The 14,934-nt window shown below is 38.8% G+C and overlaps 1 protein-coding gene across 8 annotated transcripts in view; it reads left to right on the top strand.

Annotated features, from left to right (window-relative positions):
• LOC125895865 (epidermal growth factor receptor substrate 15-like 1) overlaps positions 1-14,934 on the top strand; it is a 167,520-nt gene that overhangs the window by 134,359 nt on the left and 18,227 nt on the right. For 5 of the 8 annotated variants that reach the window (XR_007450216.1, XR_007450215.1, XM_049588034.1 and 2 more), the window contains one exon: positions 10,627-10,835. Coding sequence is in view for 5 of the 8 variants with exons in the window: in XM_049588034.1 (XP_049443991.1) it covers positions 10,627-10,835 (209 nt within the window). In the remaining 3 variants the exon portion in view is untranslated. Of the gene's footprint in view, positions 1-10,626; positions 10,836-14,934 lie in introns of those variants that run through there. The other 3 variants (XM_049588030.1, XM_049588033.1, XR_007450217.1) reach the window with 2 other exon arrangements.

Here is a 14,934-nt window from a genome sequence, read left to right as displayed (position 1 = left end):
TTATACTCCACCTCAGGATCAGGGGTTTAAAGTCCAATAGAAATGACGGTTTTGGATCAGGACCGATCATGTGGTGGGACACTTTGCAGAGTGGGATTGTTGTTGTTGAGGAGTGGAAGGAAAACATTTTCATGCCCAGAGCATCACTAGTATGTTTAGGTGAGTTTCTTCATCCTTAAATTGAACGGGAATCAGCAGCGATGAGATCTCCAGTAGGTGTTTTGAGAAAGGTAACGTCAGCGTGTACACTTCACAGATAGACAGCTAACACCTGGACCACAGGCGGGCTCGACTGCTGCTCAGCTGCAGAACATCTAGAGAATAGGAGTCTTATGGCTCGCATATCTTTTAATGTGATGTCCATTTTCCGTTACTGTTAGTAGTTACTTCATTAAAAAAGTAACTCAGTTAGTAACTCAGTCACTTAACCCAAAAAGTAATGCGTTAACAACCTGACAAAACAATTGAACGGTATAGTAAACATGCAACCGTCTTATGCGTTTTAAACGTTTTACAACTATGGCAACGTTACTTGGATACAAATATGGAAAATGAGCTAAAGAGAACATTTGAAGAGCTACATGATGGTATCAAGTCTGCCACCCACCGCAGACATTGTCTGTCCACAGCAAAAGCTTTCTTGGGATAACAATTGATATCACGTTACTGGATATAACGTTACTGGGACTAAAAATCTACAGAAGTGCTACCGCTTTATGTAACCTTACAGCACTGTGGTGAGGCCAGCAGGTCATAATGACTTCAGAGATGGTGAGAGATGTGTTTCATTAAGATGCTCTGGTGAGAATTGTTCATATACCTCTATCTGACTTGACTATCTTTTATTGTTAAGGGCTAAAATGTTTTAGTGAAAGGGAACTTAAGTTTGTGAAGGAATACTGCATGCTGCGCACAGTTTTAAAACCTGGCCAAAAATAACGGAGTAACACACTATTTGGTAACGGTAACCAAGTTACTCAATTTAAAAACTAACGCATTAGAGTATTAGTTACTGCCAAAACTAATGGGGTTACTGTAACGTGTTACAAATAACGCATTACTGCCCATCACTGCTTGTAGTATATCTGGGCATTTTTTTGCGCTACACCTGCCAGATTTCGCTCACTCATGTATATAAGGAAGAGGTGTTAAAGGTAATCATTTGAGGCACTAATATGAAAATATTGATCAGAGAAGTTTTAAACCTTACCTAATAAACCTCAATATATTCTGCTTTCTTATAGATATATTATTTTTTGAATGTGATTCAACAAAAGAAAAAATATAATAGATATATTTACAGTGTTGAGATCTGCAAGATTGGCCTTATTCTCATGTAAAATAAGTCACCTACTTTAACGCCATGGATGTCTGAGATGTAAGTTTAACAACCACTTTTTACACTTGTTTCCTTTCAGCTTTAAAAAAATAGATACAGTATCTCACTATAATAATATCGGTTACCTTGGAATAATTTGAACAACCCAAGACGATATAAACAATTACATCATAGTATAAAAGAATAGAATATGATATTATGACCTTTTTGAATGTCGACTTCTATGTGAAGCATAGTTGCAGTCACGGTTAAAATGTATACCTGTTGTCTTTTCTGTAACCACAGAAAAGGTAGAAAGCGCAGTCTTCAACTCTGCTCTAATCTGTCAACAGGAAAGAATGTCATTGTGGGCACAGAGAAGATAAAAGTCTTCTTGTGTTTACCAAGCCACTGCTATCACACACTGTATACTCAGTGTTGTTTCTCAATTCAGATACTTAAGAAGCAGTTGCATGGAGTGATGTGCGCTGTAACATCTCATTTTAAATTATTACATTCGGTCATAGATAGTTTGTTCTCAAAAAGGAAACTCATTGTCAACAGTAGGTGCACAAACAAGTAGGACATACAAAATACATAGCACAAACAGGTAAGACATCTATACAAAAGAGACATGGATTGGCATAAAAATAAAATGATCTGGGTCTTGTGTGATCATCAGTGCTTTGTGCATCAGAAATAAGGTGAAACAGAACCTAACAACAGCCGCTCCAGTGTGTGATCTTTCGATGGCAAGCTGGCATCGCGGAAACAAAGGAGGTGTGCATGCAACACAACAGCGTCAGCCTTTCGCGTGGCCAACATATTAGGGCTGTAGTCTCCTGGTTGACTAGTCGATTATTTGTGTTACTTTCATAAGGAGAAAAGTGCTACATCAACAGCTTTCCGGGATTAATCCATTATTTCCTACAGCGGGGGGACAGGCCAAGTTACCTGTAAAAATGGGGGTGTTTTCAAAACACCCCCTTTGTTGGCAGAAAGTTGGACTCGCCCACCGTCACCTCCTGTCTGTTTCTGTGTACCAGCACCATCTCCCTCAGTATGGAGCTACATTTATTTCTTTATTATTCAATCAAACAGAGTAGGTTTTGCAATCAAAAAAAAAAGATTTGAGAGCAAAAGTATCAATATTGCAATCAAAAAATGTTTTATTGCAAGTAAAAAATGATTGATTAAAACTGCAAATCCCTAAGTTTTGTTTGCAAATCCTTAAGTTTTGTTTGCAAATCCTAAAATTTTGTTTGCAAATCCTAAAGTTTTGTTTGCGAGTCATTTTTTTCATTTGCAAGTCAAAAAGTTTTGCGAGTAAAAAGTTTAACCTGGTGGGCGGGGCCTAAACTGAAAGCTGTAAGACACGTCTGTTTGTCAGTCTCAATCAGAATGACAGCTTGCAAAGCATTTTTTTTCTTCTTCTCTCGGTTGGCGGATTGCAAACAATTTAAAGGTGCATACCGCCACCTACTGTACAAGAGTGTACAACATCATGTCATTTAGCCTGTTTCTTAAATTCTACTCATCAGCCTAATACGCTTGCAAAGCAACATGAGAGTTCTGTAGTTCACGGAGAATTCAGTGCGGGAGCTATCCACACTAGTGGTGTGATAAAAAATATGGAATCCACACGAAACCGCAAAACCCGCTACCAAGTGATGTAGTACACATGCCAAAGCAGTAGGTGGTGATGTAACTTCTAATGGAAAGGCCATTTTAACCAATCAGAAGTCAGAATCAATACCGGAATAGGGAAGTGCGGAAAATAAAAACTATCTGATCCACAAAAATAGCGTGATCTAAGTCAACAGCAGAGGTGCCTGGACGATCAACTACACTACCACGAAAACAGCAAAGGGCCTGCCAACTTCTGGTAGCTTTTGTTGATTTTGTTTAAATGTGTTGAATTATAATTTTATGGGTTATTGTTTGTTGGACGATTGAGCTAAGCTAACTGACGCTAATGTCAGCCGTCACTTGTTGCCATAGCAACGGTAAACATTCACATACAGGCTAACTGCAGAGTGCAGAATCAAGCTTCACTGTAAATATAGTTAAGAGACATTGTATTTAACACAGGATGTGGGATTTTAGTAGTTGGTAAACTTTTAGAAAAGAGCTATTTAATGTTGCTCTGACGTAAAACAATGGAGACAGGTAATAAAATACTGCGGTTATTCTATCTACACGCAACCGCTGGCACCGGAGTCTTCCAAAAACTTCACCCTGGACTCTGGTTTCAAAGAAACGCGGTTTCGGGGGCCCAAAAGTGCGGTTGTGTGTGGCCAAACAGCCACACCGCACAGAATAATACATGGTTTCAGAAGTACACGGGTCCATGTGGATTAGGCCTAATAATAGCAAGAATGTTTTATTTGAACTGGTGCATGTAGACTGCTTTTGTTTAGCCAGGGAAGAACTATTCGACGGCGTAACGGTCAATACCGTAGATGCCCCGAGGTGTAGCAGTAATGCCGACTGTCGAGCGTTTACAGTAGGAGAGAGGGAATCGTGGGTGTAGCCCGCTCTGTATGGAGCCATGTCAAACCCACCAATAGGAACTCTTCTCTCATCCATCAGCATAGGTCCCGCCTATTAAGTGCAGTTGAACTTGCAAGCAAAACTTTAACTCGCAAGCAAAGAGGACTGATCTGCAAGCAAAACTTATTAACTTGCAAGCAAAGAGGATTGATTCGCAAGCAAAACTTTTTAACTTGAAAGCAAAGAGTGCTGATTTATAAGCAAAATGATCACACGTTTTTACTTACAAACTTGATTTTTGATTGCAGTTCAAGAAATATGCTCTCAAAACAGTTTTATATGATTGCAACAAAAAGACACAAAAATACCTCCATACCTCAGTGGAAACGAAGCTTGTATTTACTTGTATTTTACAGATAAAAAACAATAAATTGTGAAGACAGTAAAGCCTCCACTAAAATGGCATTTTAAGTCTTGTGTGTGATTTATCCTTCAGGGATTTATACTTCAGGATTTATCCTGGGTTCATATGAGCAGAGGAAATCTCCGCTCGTTGCTAGGCTAATTTACACAATGTAAAATGCCATAGGCTGGCGCTAAGAACGTTAGCATGTTGTATTTGCTTGGAAAACATGTTTAGTATAAGACAGTTGTTTTGCCGGTGAATGTTGTGAGATGTAATGGAGCCAAATTATGTACCGTTACCTTTCTTACATGTTGCTGTTGTCTCTGGTCTTATATGAGAAGAGGAAAAGATCGCGAGACGCTAGGCTAATTTATGCAATGTAAAACGCCATAGACTTGTGCTAGTAACGTTAGCATGTTGTATTGGTGGGGGGAATGTGTCCAGATAAAGGCAAGCGTTTGTTTGCCAGTTCTGCGATTTATAGTGAAGCCAATTTGTATACTTGTGTTTGAAATTGTCCCTATTAAGCCATGTTTAATGTGTGCTTTGAATCAACTATATAAATAAAGTTTGATTGGAACTAAACTTTACAGCACTTAGCACAGTCCTCCACCTCCTAGTGTTTTGGAGGTGTAACTGCAGAGTGACACAGACACACCACCGCAGAAGTAAAAATAATGTGTAGATTTTTTTCCCCCACGACTAATTGATTAGTTGAAGATTATGTGCGACTTTAGTCGATCAAGATTTTCTTTGGTTGACTACAGCCCTACAACATATGTGTTGGCAGTGCTTTATAAACAGTAACAATGGCATACTTGGCAATAACATTCATTTACCATCCCTGTTATGTGGTGGCTGATCTTATCCTCTGCTTGAACGGTAAGGAACTCCTGGACCTCATTGTTTTCCCAATTTGTGGACATTTTCAGCCACTGTTCTTCTTCTTTAAGTGAGCTGCTAACTTCTAACAGCTACTTTTTAAATCTCCCGCGGTGGGTCTCATGCATAACACGTCATAACGTCATACCCGTGCTGCCCATGATCCTGTCCTGCCAGAAATAAGCTCCTGTTTCTGCAAGGTGGTGTATTGTGATTAGTATTAGTAACTGTGTGGATGTATTTACAGTTTTTGTCTGTAGACTGGATGCAGGGCTGGTTAATGTGTGAGTATGTGGGTATATTGTTTGTATTACTTTTTTGAACGTACTTGCAATTCTTGTGAATGCGATATCTCTTACTAATATAATAAATGCTGTATGTTTTTTAATGTGAAGCACAATGAGTTTACTTGTGATTAAATATGCTATAACTCCCCAGGCCTGACTAATGTGCAGATAATTACAAGGGTGTCTACTGACCTATTTGACCCACTGTTAAGGAATGACAAGTGGTAAATGAAATTAACGTAAATGTACAGAAAATTAACAACAATCAACCCAAGGAATCACAAGAAGTAAAATCTGCTGGGTAATCTCTAAAATTGACCACATGCTTTTGTGGCTTGTCGCAGCTCTATGTTGGGTGTTGGTCTAGCTTCAGTGATACAAGATAGTGTATCTCTCCCTTTTCCACTAGTGCTTGTTTGAACCACAGGAACACAGATTCGTGACATGTAGTTGGAACCATAGAAGTGTGCACAATATTAATGTATTCATTACTAGATGATGTATCCAAACATGGCAGCTTTTTCATTACAAAATGAAATATCCTGTCCATGACCAACATGTGTCCCAATTCCATACTGCACCCTAATTTTATACAGTATGTGCATTGTTCTTCGTTGAAGTTTTTATACTGTGAGCAGTACCTCCATTTTCATAGCACGTTAAATTATGGGACACTCAAAAACCAAGTTTGAACACATTACATAGTTAACTTCAGCCTAAAATTAGATTAGTACAGAAGGTGGACACAGCTCAAGTTCTCTCACTTCCTACTTTAATGCCCATAAAATGCTTTAGTGTCTGTGTTATGGCTGTCCCACATTAGTGACATAAAAATATTTAATGACTAATAATATGGGGGATATGTTGGATTTAATGCTTCAAACGGTGGTGGTTCTAAAAGTCTTTATGAATGATATCATGATCAGAAAAGATGCATTTGGCAAAAAGTCTTTTCGGAACAGCACACCATTGTCCCTTGGGACTTAGTGCTCATAGTGTGAACTACACTTACTCAGAATCTCCCTTTCTGTGTTTAAGCCTAAACTGTGTATTACACTATTACACTGTGCAGCATGCTTGCTGACTCAGTGGTTGTAGAATGGAACTAGAGAGAAATGCGTTCCAGCTTTGACAACGGTCCTTTCATTTGTTCAACATCAGTCAGCAGCTGTCAGTCAGTCAGATTCATCTCCACTGTTCACTCTGCAACGACTAACGGCAAAACTTCACATTAATGCTCTCAAGGTTTTTATATAGATTTCATGGTATGATTGTTCACCAACTGCTTCTCTGATGTTTTTGTGTAGGCACTTGTGAAGGTGATGTTGTAAGAGCGATGGTGTGTGGTTTGCTTGGCCTGTTGTTTGCAGACACACCCTGACTTGCTTCCTCTATCTTCCCTTCGTGTGTGTGTGTGTGTGTGTGTGTGTGTGTGTGTGTGTGTGTGTGTGTGTTTACAAGGGTGAGTGGTTCAGAGAAGATCAGGCTGTGTGCAGTGGGCCAATGCCAGCACTGTAAGCAATGTCACAATCCTCTCCCACATATTCAATATAATTTTTATCTTTTCTGTCTTACTCTTCTTCACACATGCGTCACTCTCCTCCACTTTCTCTTATCACCTATTGAGGTATGAATGGGTGCATGGCTGCAGAAACAGTACTACAGATAAACTGACACAATTTAGGGTACAATGGTGCAGGTTTTTTATTTTCAGGAGATTAAAAATTGCATGCTGCATGTACAATCATGTTATAAATATTAAAAGTAGATGCCACTAATGTAGTGCAGTATTTTAAAACAGGGTGGAGTTCATGACTGTGGTTTCTCAAGTAAGAGGGTGTGTGTGTGTGTGTGTGTGTGTGTGTGTGTGTGTGCGCGCGCTCAGTTTACAGAAAGAGGAAAAAACTGATTGCCAGGCCTGCAGTTTTGCTCAGTGTGCTGTGTGAAATGAACTGCTCACCCCAATCAGCCGAGTTATCTGGGAAATAGAACTAAATACGTATGTGTGTGTTGTATGACGACGGTTTGGCTGGTCTTGTGGTTTAACACCTATACAAGCAACATAGTGTACTCTTTAACGTTCCCACGATCCTCTGCCAGCCCCAGCTTCAGCTTTTTGTTCAGCATTTTTTATCATATACTGTATAATTTTTAAGCACTGAACTACATGTTCTTCAGGGATAGCATGTCTATTTCACTGTGTTCAATTATACAGACTTAACTCAAAGCCTCTATCATAATCTTAAATGCAGTGTACAGAACAGAAAATGGGACAAATTAATTTCAAGTGAGGAGAAAAAAAAAAAAAACTATAGTTGGTGGACATTCAGTTAAGATTATTTGTCACACATCTTGGTCCCAGACTGAGGAATAAACATCCATGCTCAAACTTAATTGGCTGTTTTCTGGCTCTGCACCAAGGATAGCCTTGGCTAGGTTTTCTGTATGTCCATCCCATTATTGTGAACACGATATCTCAAGGTAATTTTTTCAAGTTTGGCATAAATGTTCACTTAGACTCAGCAATGAATTGATTAGATTTTGATGGTCAAAGGTCAAGGTCACTGTGACCTTGCACCTGTCTCATTCTCATTAACACAATATCTCAAGAAGACCTTGAGGGAGTTTCCCCAAATTTGGTGCAACTTTGACTCAAGAATGAATTGATTAGAATTAGGTGGTCAACAGTTAAGGTCACTGTGACCTCACAAAACATGTTTTTGGGTGCAACTAAAGAATTCATATGCTAATTTTGAGAAAATCACCCGTAAAAGGTCAAAGGTCAGCTTCACTGTGACATCATAGTGTTCTTTAAAAACACTGTTCTAGCCAAGGTTTTAGAAAAAATTGTTGCAGAACAGGTAATTTCATTTATAACCGGAAATGGCATATTTGAAAAATTCCAGTCTGGCTTTAGAGCGGGCCATAGCACAGAGACTGCGCTCCTCAAAGTGCTCAATGATCTTCTTTTAGCAGCTGAATCTGGCCATTCATCTATTTTAATCCTTTTAGATCTCACTGCAGCTTTTGATACTGTGGATCACCTGATTTTATTGGAACATCTCAAGAAGTGGGTTGGCATCTCTGGCACTGTTTTAGACTGGTTTTACTCATATCTCCAAAATAGGACTTTTAATGTTGCTATTGGTGACTGCAGATCTTCCACAGCATCTTTGTCTTGTGGAGTACCTCAAGGGTCAGTCCTTGGCCCGTTGCTCTTCTCACTGTACATGTTACCACTAGGACACGTAATCCGCAGACATAATATTAGTTTCCATTTTTTGCAGATGACACACAGCTTTATTTCTCTTTCGACCCTACCATCAACCAGCAACTAAACACTCTCCAGGTACGCCTAAATGAAGTACAAATCTGGCTGTCTAATAATTTCCTTTAATTGAACCCAGACAAATCCAAAGTCATTATCATAGGCCCAGGCACCACACACAATCACATCTCACCACAACTTGACTTATTCTCCACCAGCATCACCCCCAGCTGCAGAAATTTAACTTTAAACTTTAATCAGCATGTTAAAACAACTGTCCAGTCTTGTTTCATCCAACTACGCAGAATCTCCAAAATCCGGTCCTTTCTGTCTCCCGAGAACCTGGAAATTGTCATTCATGCATTCATCACATCCCATTTAGATTACTGTAACTCACTCTACTCCTGCCTAAGTAAACATAATCTTTCCAGACCTCAGCTTATTCAAAATTCTGCCACCAGACTCCTCACAAATTCAAACAAAACAGTACACATAACCCCGATTTTAGCTTCATTACACTGGCTACCTGTGCATTTTAGAATTGATTTTAAGATTTTAATGATCACTTTTAAGGCCCGGATGGGACTGGCCCCTGAGTACATCAAAGACTGCTTAGTCCCATATGAGCCAAGACGTAGCCTGAGATCCTCCAGTGGGTCCCTATTAGAGATTCCAAGATCTAGATTGAAAACCAAGGGCGACTAGTCATGGAGACATACAACTGCAAAGCGGTAATTCTAGTTTATATTTCACATATGGGGTTGGGGTTTTTACGTCTTGAAACAGTTCATTGATTGACAGGACATCTGCAGTTACTTTGATGAACAATTAATTGTTACATTAATATTAAACATTGTATGTCACGTTTGGTTATTAAGATGTCACTTTGGGTAATGGGAAATCATGATAGTCATTTATCACTATTTTTTGATATTTATAGACCAAACCATGTATCAATTAATCCAAAAAATTATCAACATATAGTAAAATGAATTGCAGCCCTAGTTTTATATGCATAATTCCTAACTTGGACAATTTATGCGGAAGTAAAATATAGCATAGCTAAATCCATGAGGACTATTATCATGGACATCAGTGTGTGTGGTCTATGAACATGAACATCAGTCTGTTTGTCTCATTGGTAAATTGGTGAACCAACAGTTGGTAATGTGGGCAGAAACCCAACCAAGTGTTTTAGCAGGAAACCGTTGAGAATGGTTCCGTGGGTTATGGGGTTTGGTTTTGGTCCTCTAGCTGTTGTGTTTTGCTGTGTGTTTTTCCTCATACTAGCAGAGGATGTAGCACTGCATGTGATAACTTACAGAAAGATTTGTGCTGGGACTCGATATGAATTGCTTTGGTGTGTCATGTGTGGGAGTGAAACTTGTGTGGCTTTCAAAAGCTGGTAGCTATCTTTGAGGTGACAGCAGAGATGAAGCAGGGTGTGGGCAGAACTATGAGATCTAGAAAATTTAATGTTTGTGTGTTTTTAATCCAGAACATATAAAGTCAGATGCTGTGTTATCAACACAGAGGTTAGAATTACTCATGCTGGCTGCGGTGATGAGTCATGATATCTGTCAGCCATCAGAGAACATATGCACTTAACATCCTCCTCTTGAGATATGTTACACCTGAAGTCTGATATGTCTGGGTTTTTTGTTTGTTTGTTTGTTTTTTTCTTTGCTACTCTCAGCATGTCTTCCTCACCACAAAGCAGGTTATTTCTGTGCTATCCCAGAGGCACATTGTCTGTGTGTCTTTATTCCCTTTACTGATCATTTTAAAGAATGCCTTTGCATTTCAGTTTTAGCTTTATTTCAGATTTCCAGTCATTTGTCTCACCAGTGCTGTTAGCAGGTTGTTCATGCCTCTTTTAATCAGGAAGCACTGTTGAAATTGTGGAAAAATACAGAATCTTGTCTTGCCTTTTCCTTGTGATGATGTTTACCTCTGTCTTTTATGTCTTTAGGTAAGAGTACACCAGTGAGCATGTCTGGCACAGCTGACCCTTCCAAACCATGTGACCCCTTCCAGCCATTTGGCAGTGATGACATCGACCCATTTCAGAGTAAAAAGGGCCTTGGTGACCCGTTCAGTGGCAAAGACCCTTTCGCCCCATCATCGGCATCAAGTAAAGCCCCTAAAGACTCTACCTTGGGTTTTGCAGACTTCAGTTCTGTAAGTTGAGATGGGTGATACTGTTTAACTGTCAGTGTCTAGACCAGGCTACATAGCTATTCACAAACACCAGCACAGTCACTAGGTTTTAGTGACTATAGAGTGCTACAAGGTCATTCCTAAAGACTGATGAGTGCTGAAAGTGCTGATTAGGCATAGGGTGTAGCAGAGGACTTTAAGCATAGTTAATGTGTTGTACCAAAGTGTTATGGATTTGCTCAATTCTTAATGTGTGTCTTAAACAAGGTATGGTTCCAGGTATGGTTCCAGCATGTTTTGGGGCTTGAATTTGATTACTGATTTTACACCAGTGACTCCCTGTACAGTATATTCATTTATATGTCGCGGCCCACCACAATTAAAACATCTGCCGCCACGTTTTGATTTTCTACTTTCAGAGCTGAACCATTCATTAGGCGTGCTGGTGGAATATATAAACCATTGCATAACACTCTTACAGTGCAGAGCGTACTCTAGGCACAGACAGAGCAGCAGAACACCAGGCATAAATCGTGCATTATGCTGGGTGTAAAAGTTTGCTTTCACTTACAAACAGCTGCTCCTTTCATCCATTGTTGCGATCTGATCAGCTCTGAGCTAATTGACTTATGAATTATCCACCCTGTGACTCAAACTCAACAGACTGGGAAAAAATTAACCCATGAAGAGGTCTGCCTGTACTGTGTTCATGGACCTGCAAAGACCTCTGAATTTAGAGAGGGGGAACAGACTGAAGGACGTACAGGCAAGAAAGAAAAAAAAAAACGAAAGTCAGCTACTGCCACCCATAGATTGTAATTCTGTGTGAAATACTGAATGACCTTATTTTCAACTGGAATGAACATATGATCTGTATCTGCTAGATTTTCTAGATCAGTAAACAGAAGTTGAACATCCTGAATTTGCAAATTGAGATCGAAACACAATGTGGGCTGAACAAATAAGATAAGGAGAACCTGTTTTGATCATCACACCATGATTAGAGATGTTTATCCAGATAAGGGCTGCAACTGATAATTGTTGTCATTATTGACTAAACTTCTAAATCTTCTCTTTTTCTGAGACAACAACAGTAAGAAAATATTCATTTTTGCCAACTTCAGCACCAAATAATGCCAAATACATTTCTATCAAAACAATTAATTGACTAATTGTTTCAGCTTCTACATAATGTATCCATATAGCTTACGTGTTTATACCAGATAATTACCAAGATGATGGTAGAAATAGTAAGTCAATGTAAAATCGTTACTAGCTCTTGTACAGACAACATGTAAAAATATTTACACTGAGGCAGCATGGGTTATGCCTTTGTCCAGTTAGGTCTAGGAAATAACCTAATATTACTGAATATGGAGTGTTTAAGAAATCATATTGTAGGAATAGGATTACATGTTTTCATTTTTACAGAATCCTGTAAAATTCTCACGAACAAACTGTGGTTATAAACCAAGAAAACAACTTAATCATGTTTTTTCTCTACAAGAGTCTAGTGTGTTGTTACACAACAGTGAAACTAGTTTATTGGTCTAAATTATTTTAAGTATTTATGCCATATATTTCAATTTCAGCAAAACATTATTTTTTTAACAGTTCATACTGTGATATTGATTTTAACCATCCAGTACAACCCAATGTCCAATGCAGTAAGCTATGTTCGATTCCTAAGATAACACCAGAAATTATTATTTCATTCTGTCATGGTAAAGTTAAAAACAGTACTAGAGCACTCGGAGAGCGCAGACCTCCGCCAAGCAGCTCGGATTTCCCGCCATTTTATTATTTTATCCATTTCATTTCAACCAATCACCACCAAAATTTCATCAAAAACCATTCAGAACTTTTCGAGTCACTTTGCAGACAAACTGACAAACAGACCAACGCCGGCGAAAACATAACCTCCTTGGCGGAGGTAATAATAATTGAATACAGTAAGCTTACCAAACTTAGTTTACTGGCCTTCAGTATAAAGACAGAGGGAGTTAAGATGTAAGGACAGCACACAACAAAGGCAGTCTTTGCTTTACATTCTCACTGGCAGCTCAATGTTTCATCTTCGTGTTAACAAGTTTCTCAGTTTATAAATAAAACATATACATACACACACACACACACACACACACACACTTCACATTTTAAAATCTCCAGCACAGCCCTGACATTCTTGCAACAACACAGTCATGTAGAGAATGAAAGAAATAATTCAACCCTTTAGGACAGATATCAATCTGGTGTCTTTGTGTTTAGTACAGAGGTGGAGTCAGACAATGGTTAACCTAGCTGAGTTTACATATTGAAAGCAGTGGGAAACAGCTAGCCTGTCTCTCTCTGAAGTTCAAAAATATGTAACCAACAGCTATAAGAGGCTGTACACATGCTGCGTTTTTTGCACCATCGAATTCTTTGTTTTCAGTGTAGACACATGGCAGGCACATTCAAAGGCGTTCCCGAGCGGCCGTTTTTCAGGGAGTAACAGCTGTGCCCTGAGATAAACAGAGTTCAGCTTTTTGGACGCAGTAGCAGGCACTGCACGTCATGTGACGAAGAACAACCAATCACAGCTGGCAGATATCATTAGCCTCTTCCATAATTATCAATCTTTGATAAATATAAAGAAAAAGTGGATCATTTTAGTGCAGGGATACCCAGAGCTTGACATCTGTCCTATTGACAGTATTTTCGGCAACAACACCTACAAGAAGATCAGCTTTGCACTCAGGATTTCTGGTAAATAGGCTATGATCCGGTGCTGGTTATTTTCGCTTAGCAACCTCAGACGCAACCTGCCTCCACGCTCTTGAAGTTGACACAGAGTAGACACAAGAGTGGCGCCCAGCACCTGATCCAGCATTTTTCAGGCGGTTGAAAGTGGTGTTCATTTGCGAAGATTGTCTTGCTGAACAAAACGTTTATGTTTCAAATATTTTTTGTTAGCCACAGAGGTTATTTTTGGGAATAATCCAATATCCAATAGAAAAATCCCAAAGGCCTTTTGACAAGGGAACCAGTGCTTCCGTGTCAGGCTACAGAAAAATGTCATTACTGGAGCACTTTATAACAAGGATTTTGTCAAAGTTACATAGGCTACAGAACCTTTAAAACTGTAAGTAGTAAAGCTGTAATTTTGTCTTTTGGCAAGAAGAATGTAAGTTTGTTAGGGACTTTCACAAAGGCTGAGAAATGATATCAGTAATGTGTTGGCATAATGGTGGCAGTCTTGACTAGTAGAATCTCTAAGAGTACTCAAATGGAAACAAACAGAAACCTTTTGTCCCCCATAAGCAAGTAACCACAGAAACACAAAATACTGTGCATTTCAGATTTCAGTCAAGCAGATGCACTTTATTGGTAAATGATCACTGTTTTCTAAGCAGAGAATAATGCTTATGTCTGACTGGTGCTAGTCAGTTCAACTATTCGTTAGATTTATCCATCTAACACGAGACACAACAGTATCACCACTCAACTGTCAGCTCTTGAGTCTGTCTGCCCTGCATGGCCTTGCTGTGTTTATGCTCACTATTTGTTGCTGATAGTTGATTAATGCTTTAACTCTGCTATCTGTTGTTGTTGTTGTTGTTGTTGTTGTGCATGTTCTATTATGTTAGTGTAATTTTGCATTTTCTCAGCACTCTTCAGCATTATTCTGCAGCCTTCTGTTTCACCCTCACTTTTTCATGGTACCTCAGATACGAGCTGACTGCTTTAATAATTATAAATCAAATTTTATTATTTATGAACCAAAGCAGTAAAACAGTAAAATATTTAGCATTACCAGCATAAGGATATTGAAGCTTTTACCAATAATAAATACTATGTTTATTAAATCATACACATACTTCTTTCCAACTGTTTGACCAAAGCTGCTGCATTTCAGCTTTATCTACAAAAACAAACAAATACAGTTACTTTAAACTCATGGCCTTTAACAGTCTGATTTTACTTAATTGTGATATCTCTTTGTAACAATTGCCTTCAGTAGAAATAATGGGGGACAAAATCCAAGAAAGTTTTGAAAAATGTAGACCTGTCTTTTAAAATGTTTTGATTTATCTTGCTAAAATTTGACAAAATGATAATGGATTTTAGCTTATGTAGC

Source organism: Epinephelus fuscoguttatus, linkage group LG10 (assembly GCF_011397635.1).
Source record: "Epinephelus fuscoguttatus linkage group LG10, E.fuscoguttatus.final_Chr_v1".
In the NCBI taxonomy this organism is placed as follows: domain Eukaryota; kingdom Metazoa; phylum Chordata; class Actinopteri; order Perciformes; family Serranidae; genus Epinephelus; species Epinephelus fuscoguttatus.
Note: the sequence above shows the minus strand (reverse complement) of the source record. Positions and strands in the feature narration are given on the sequence as shown.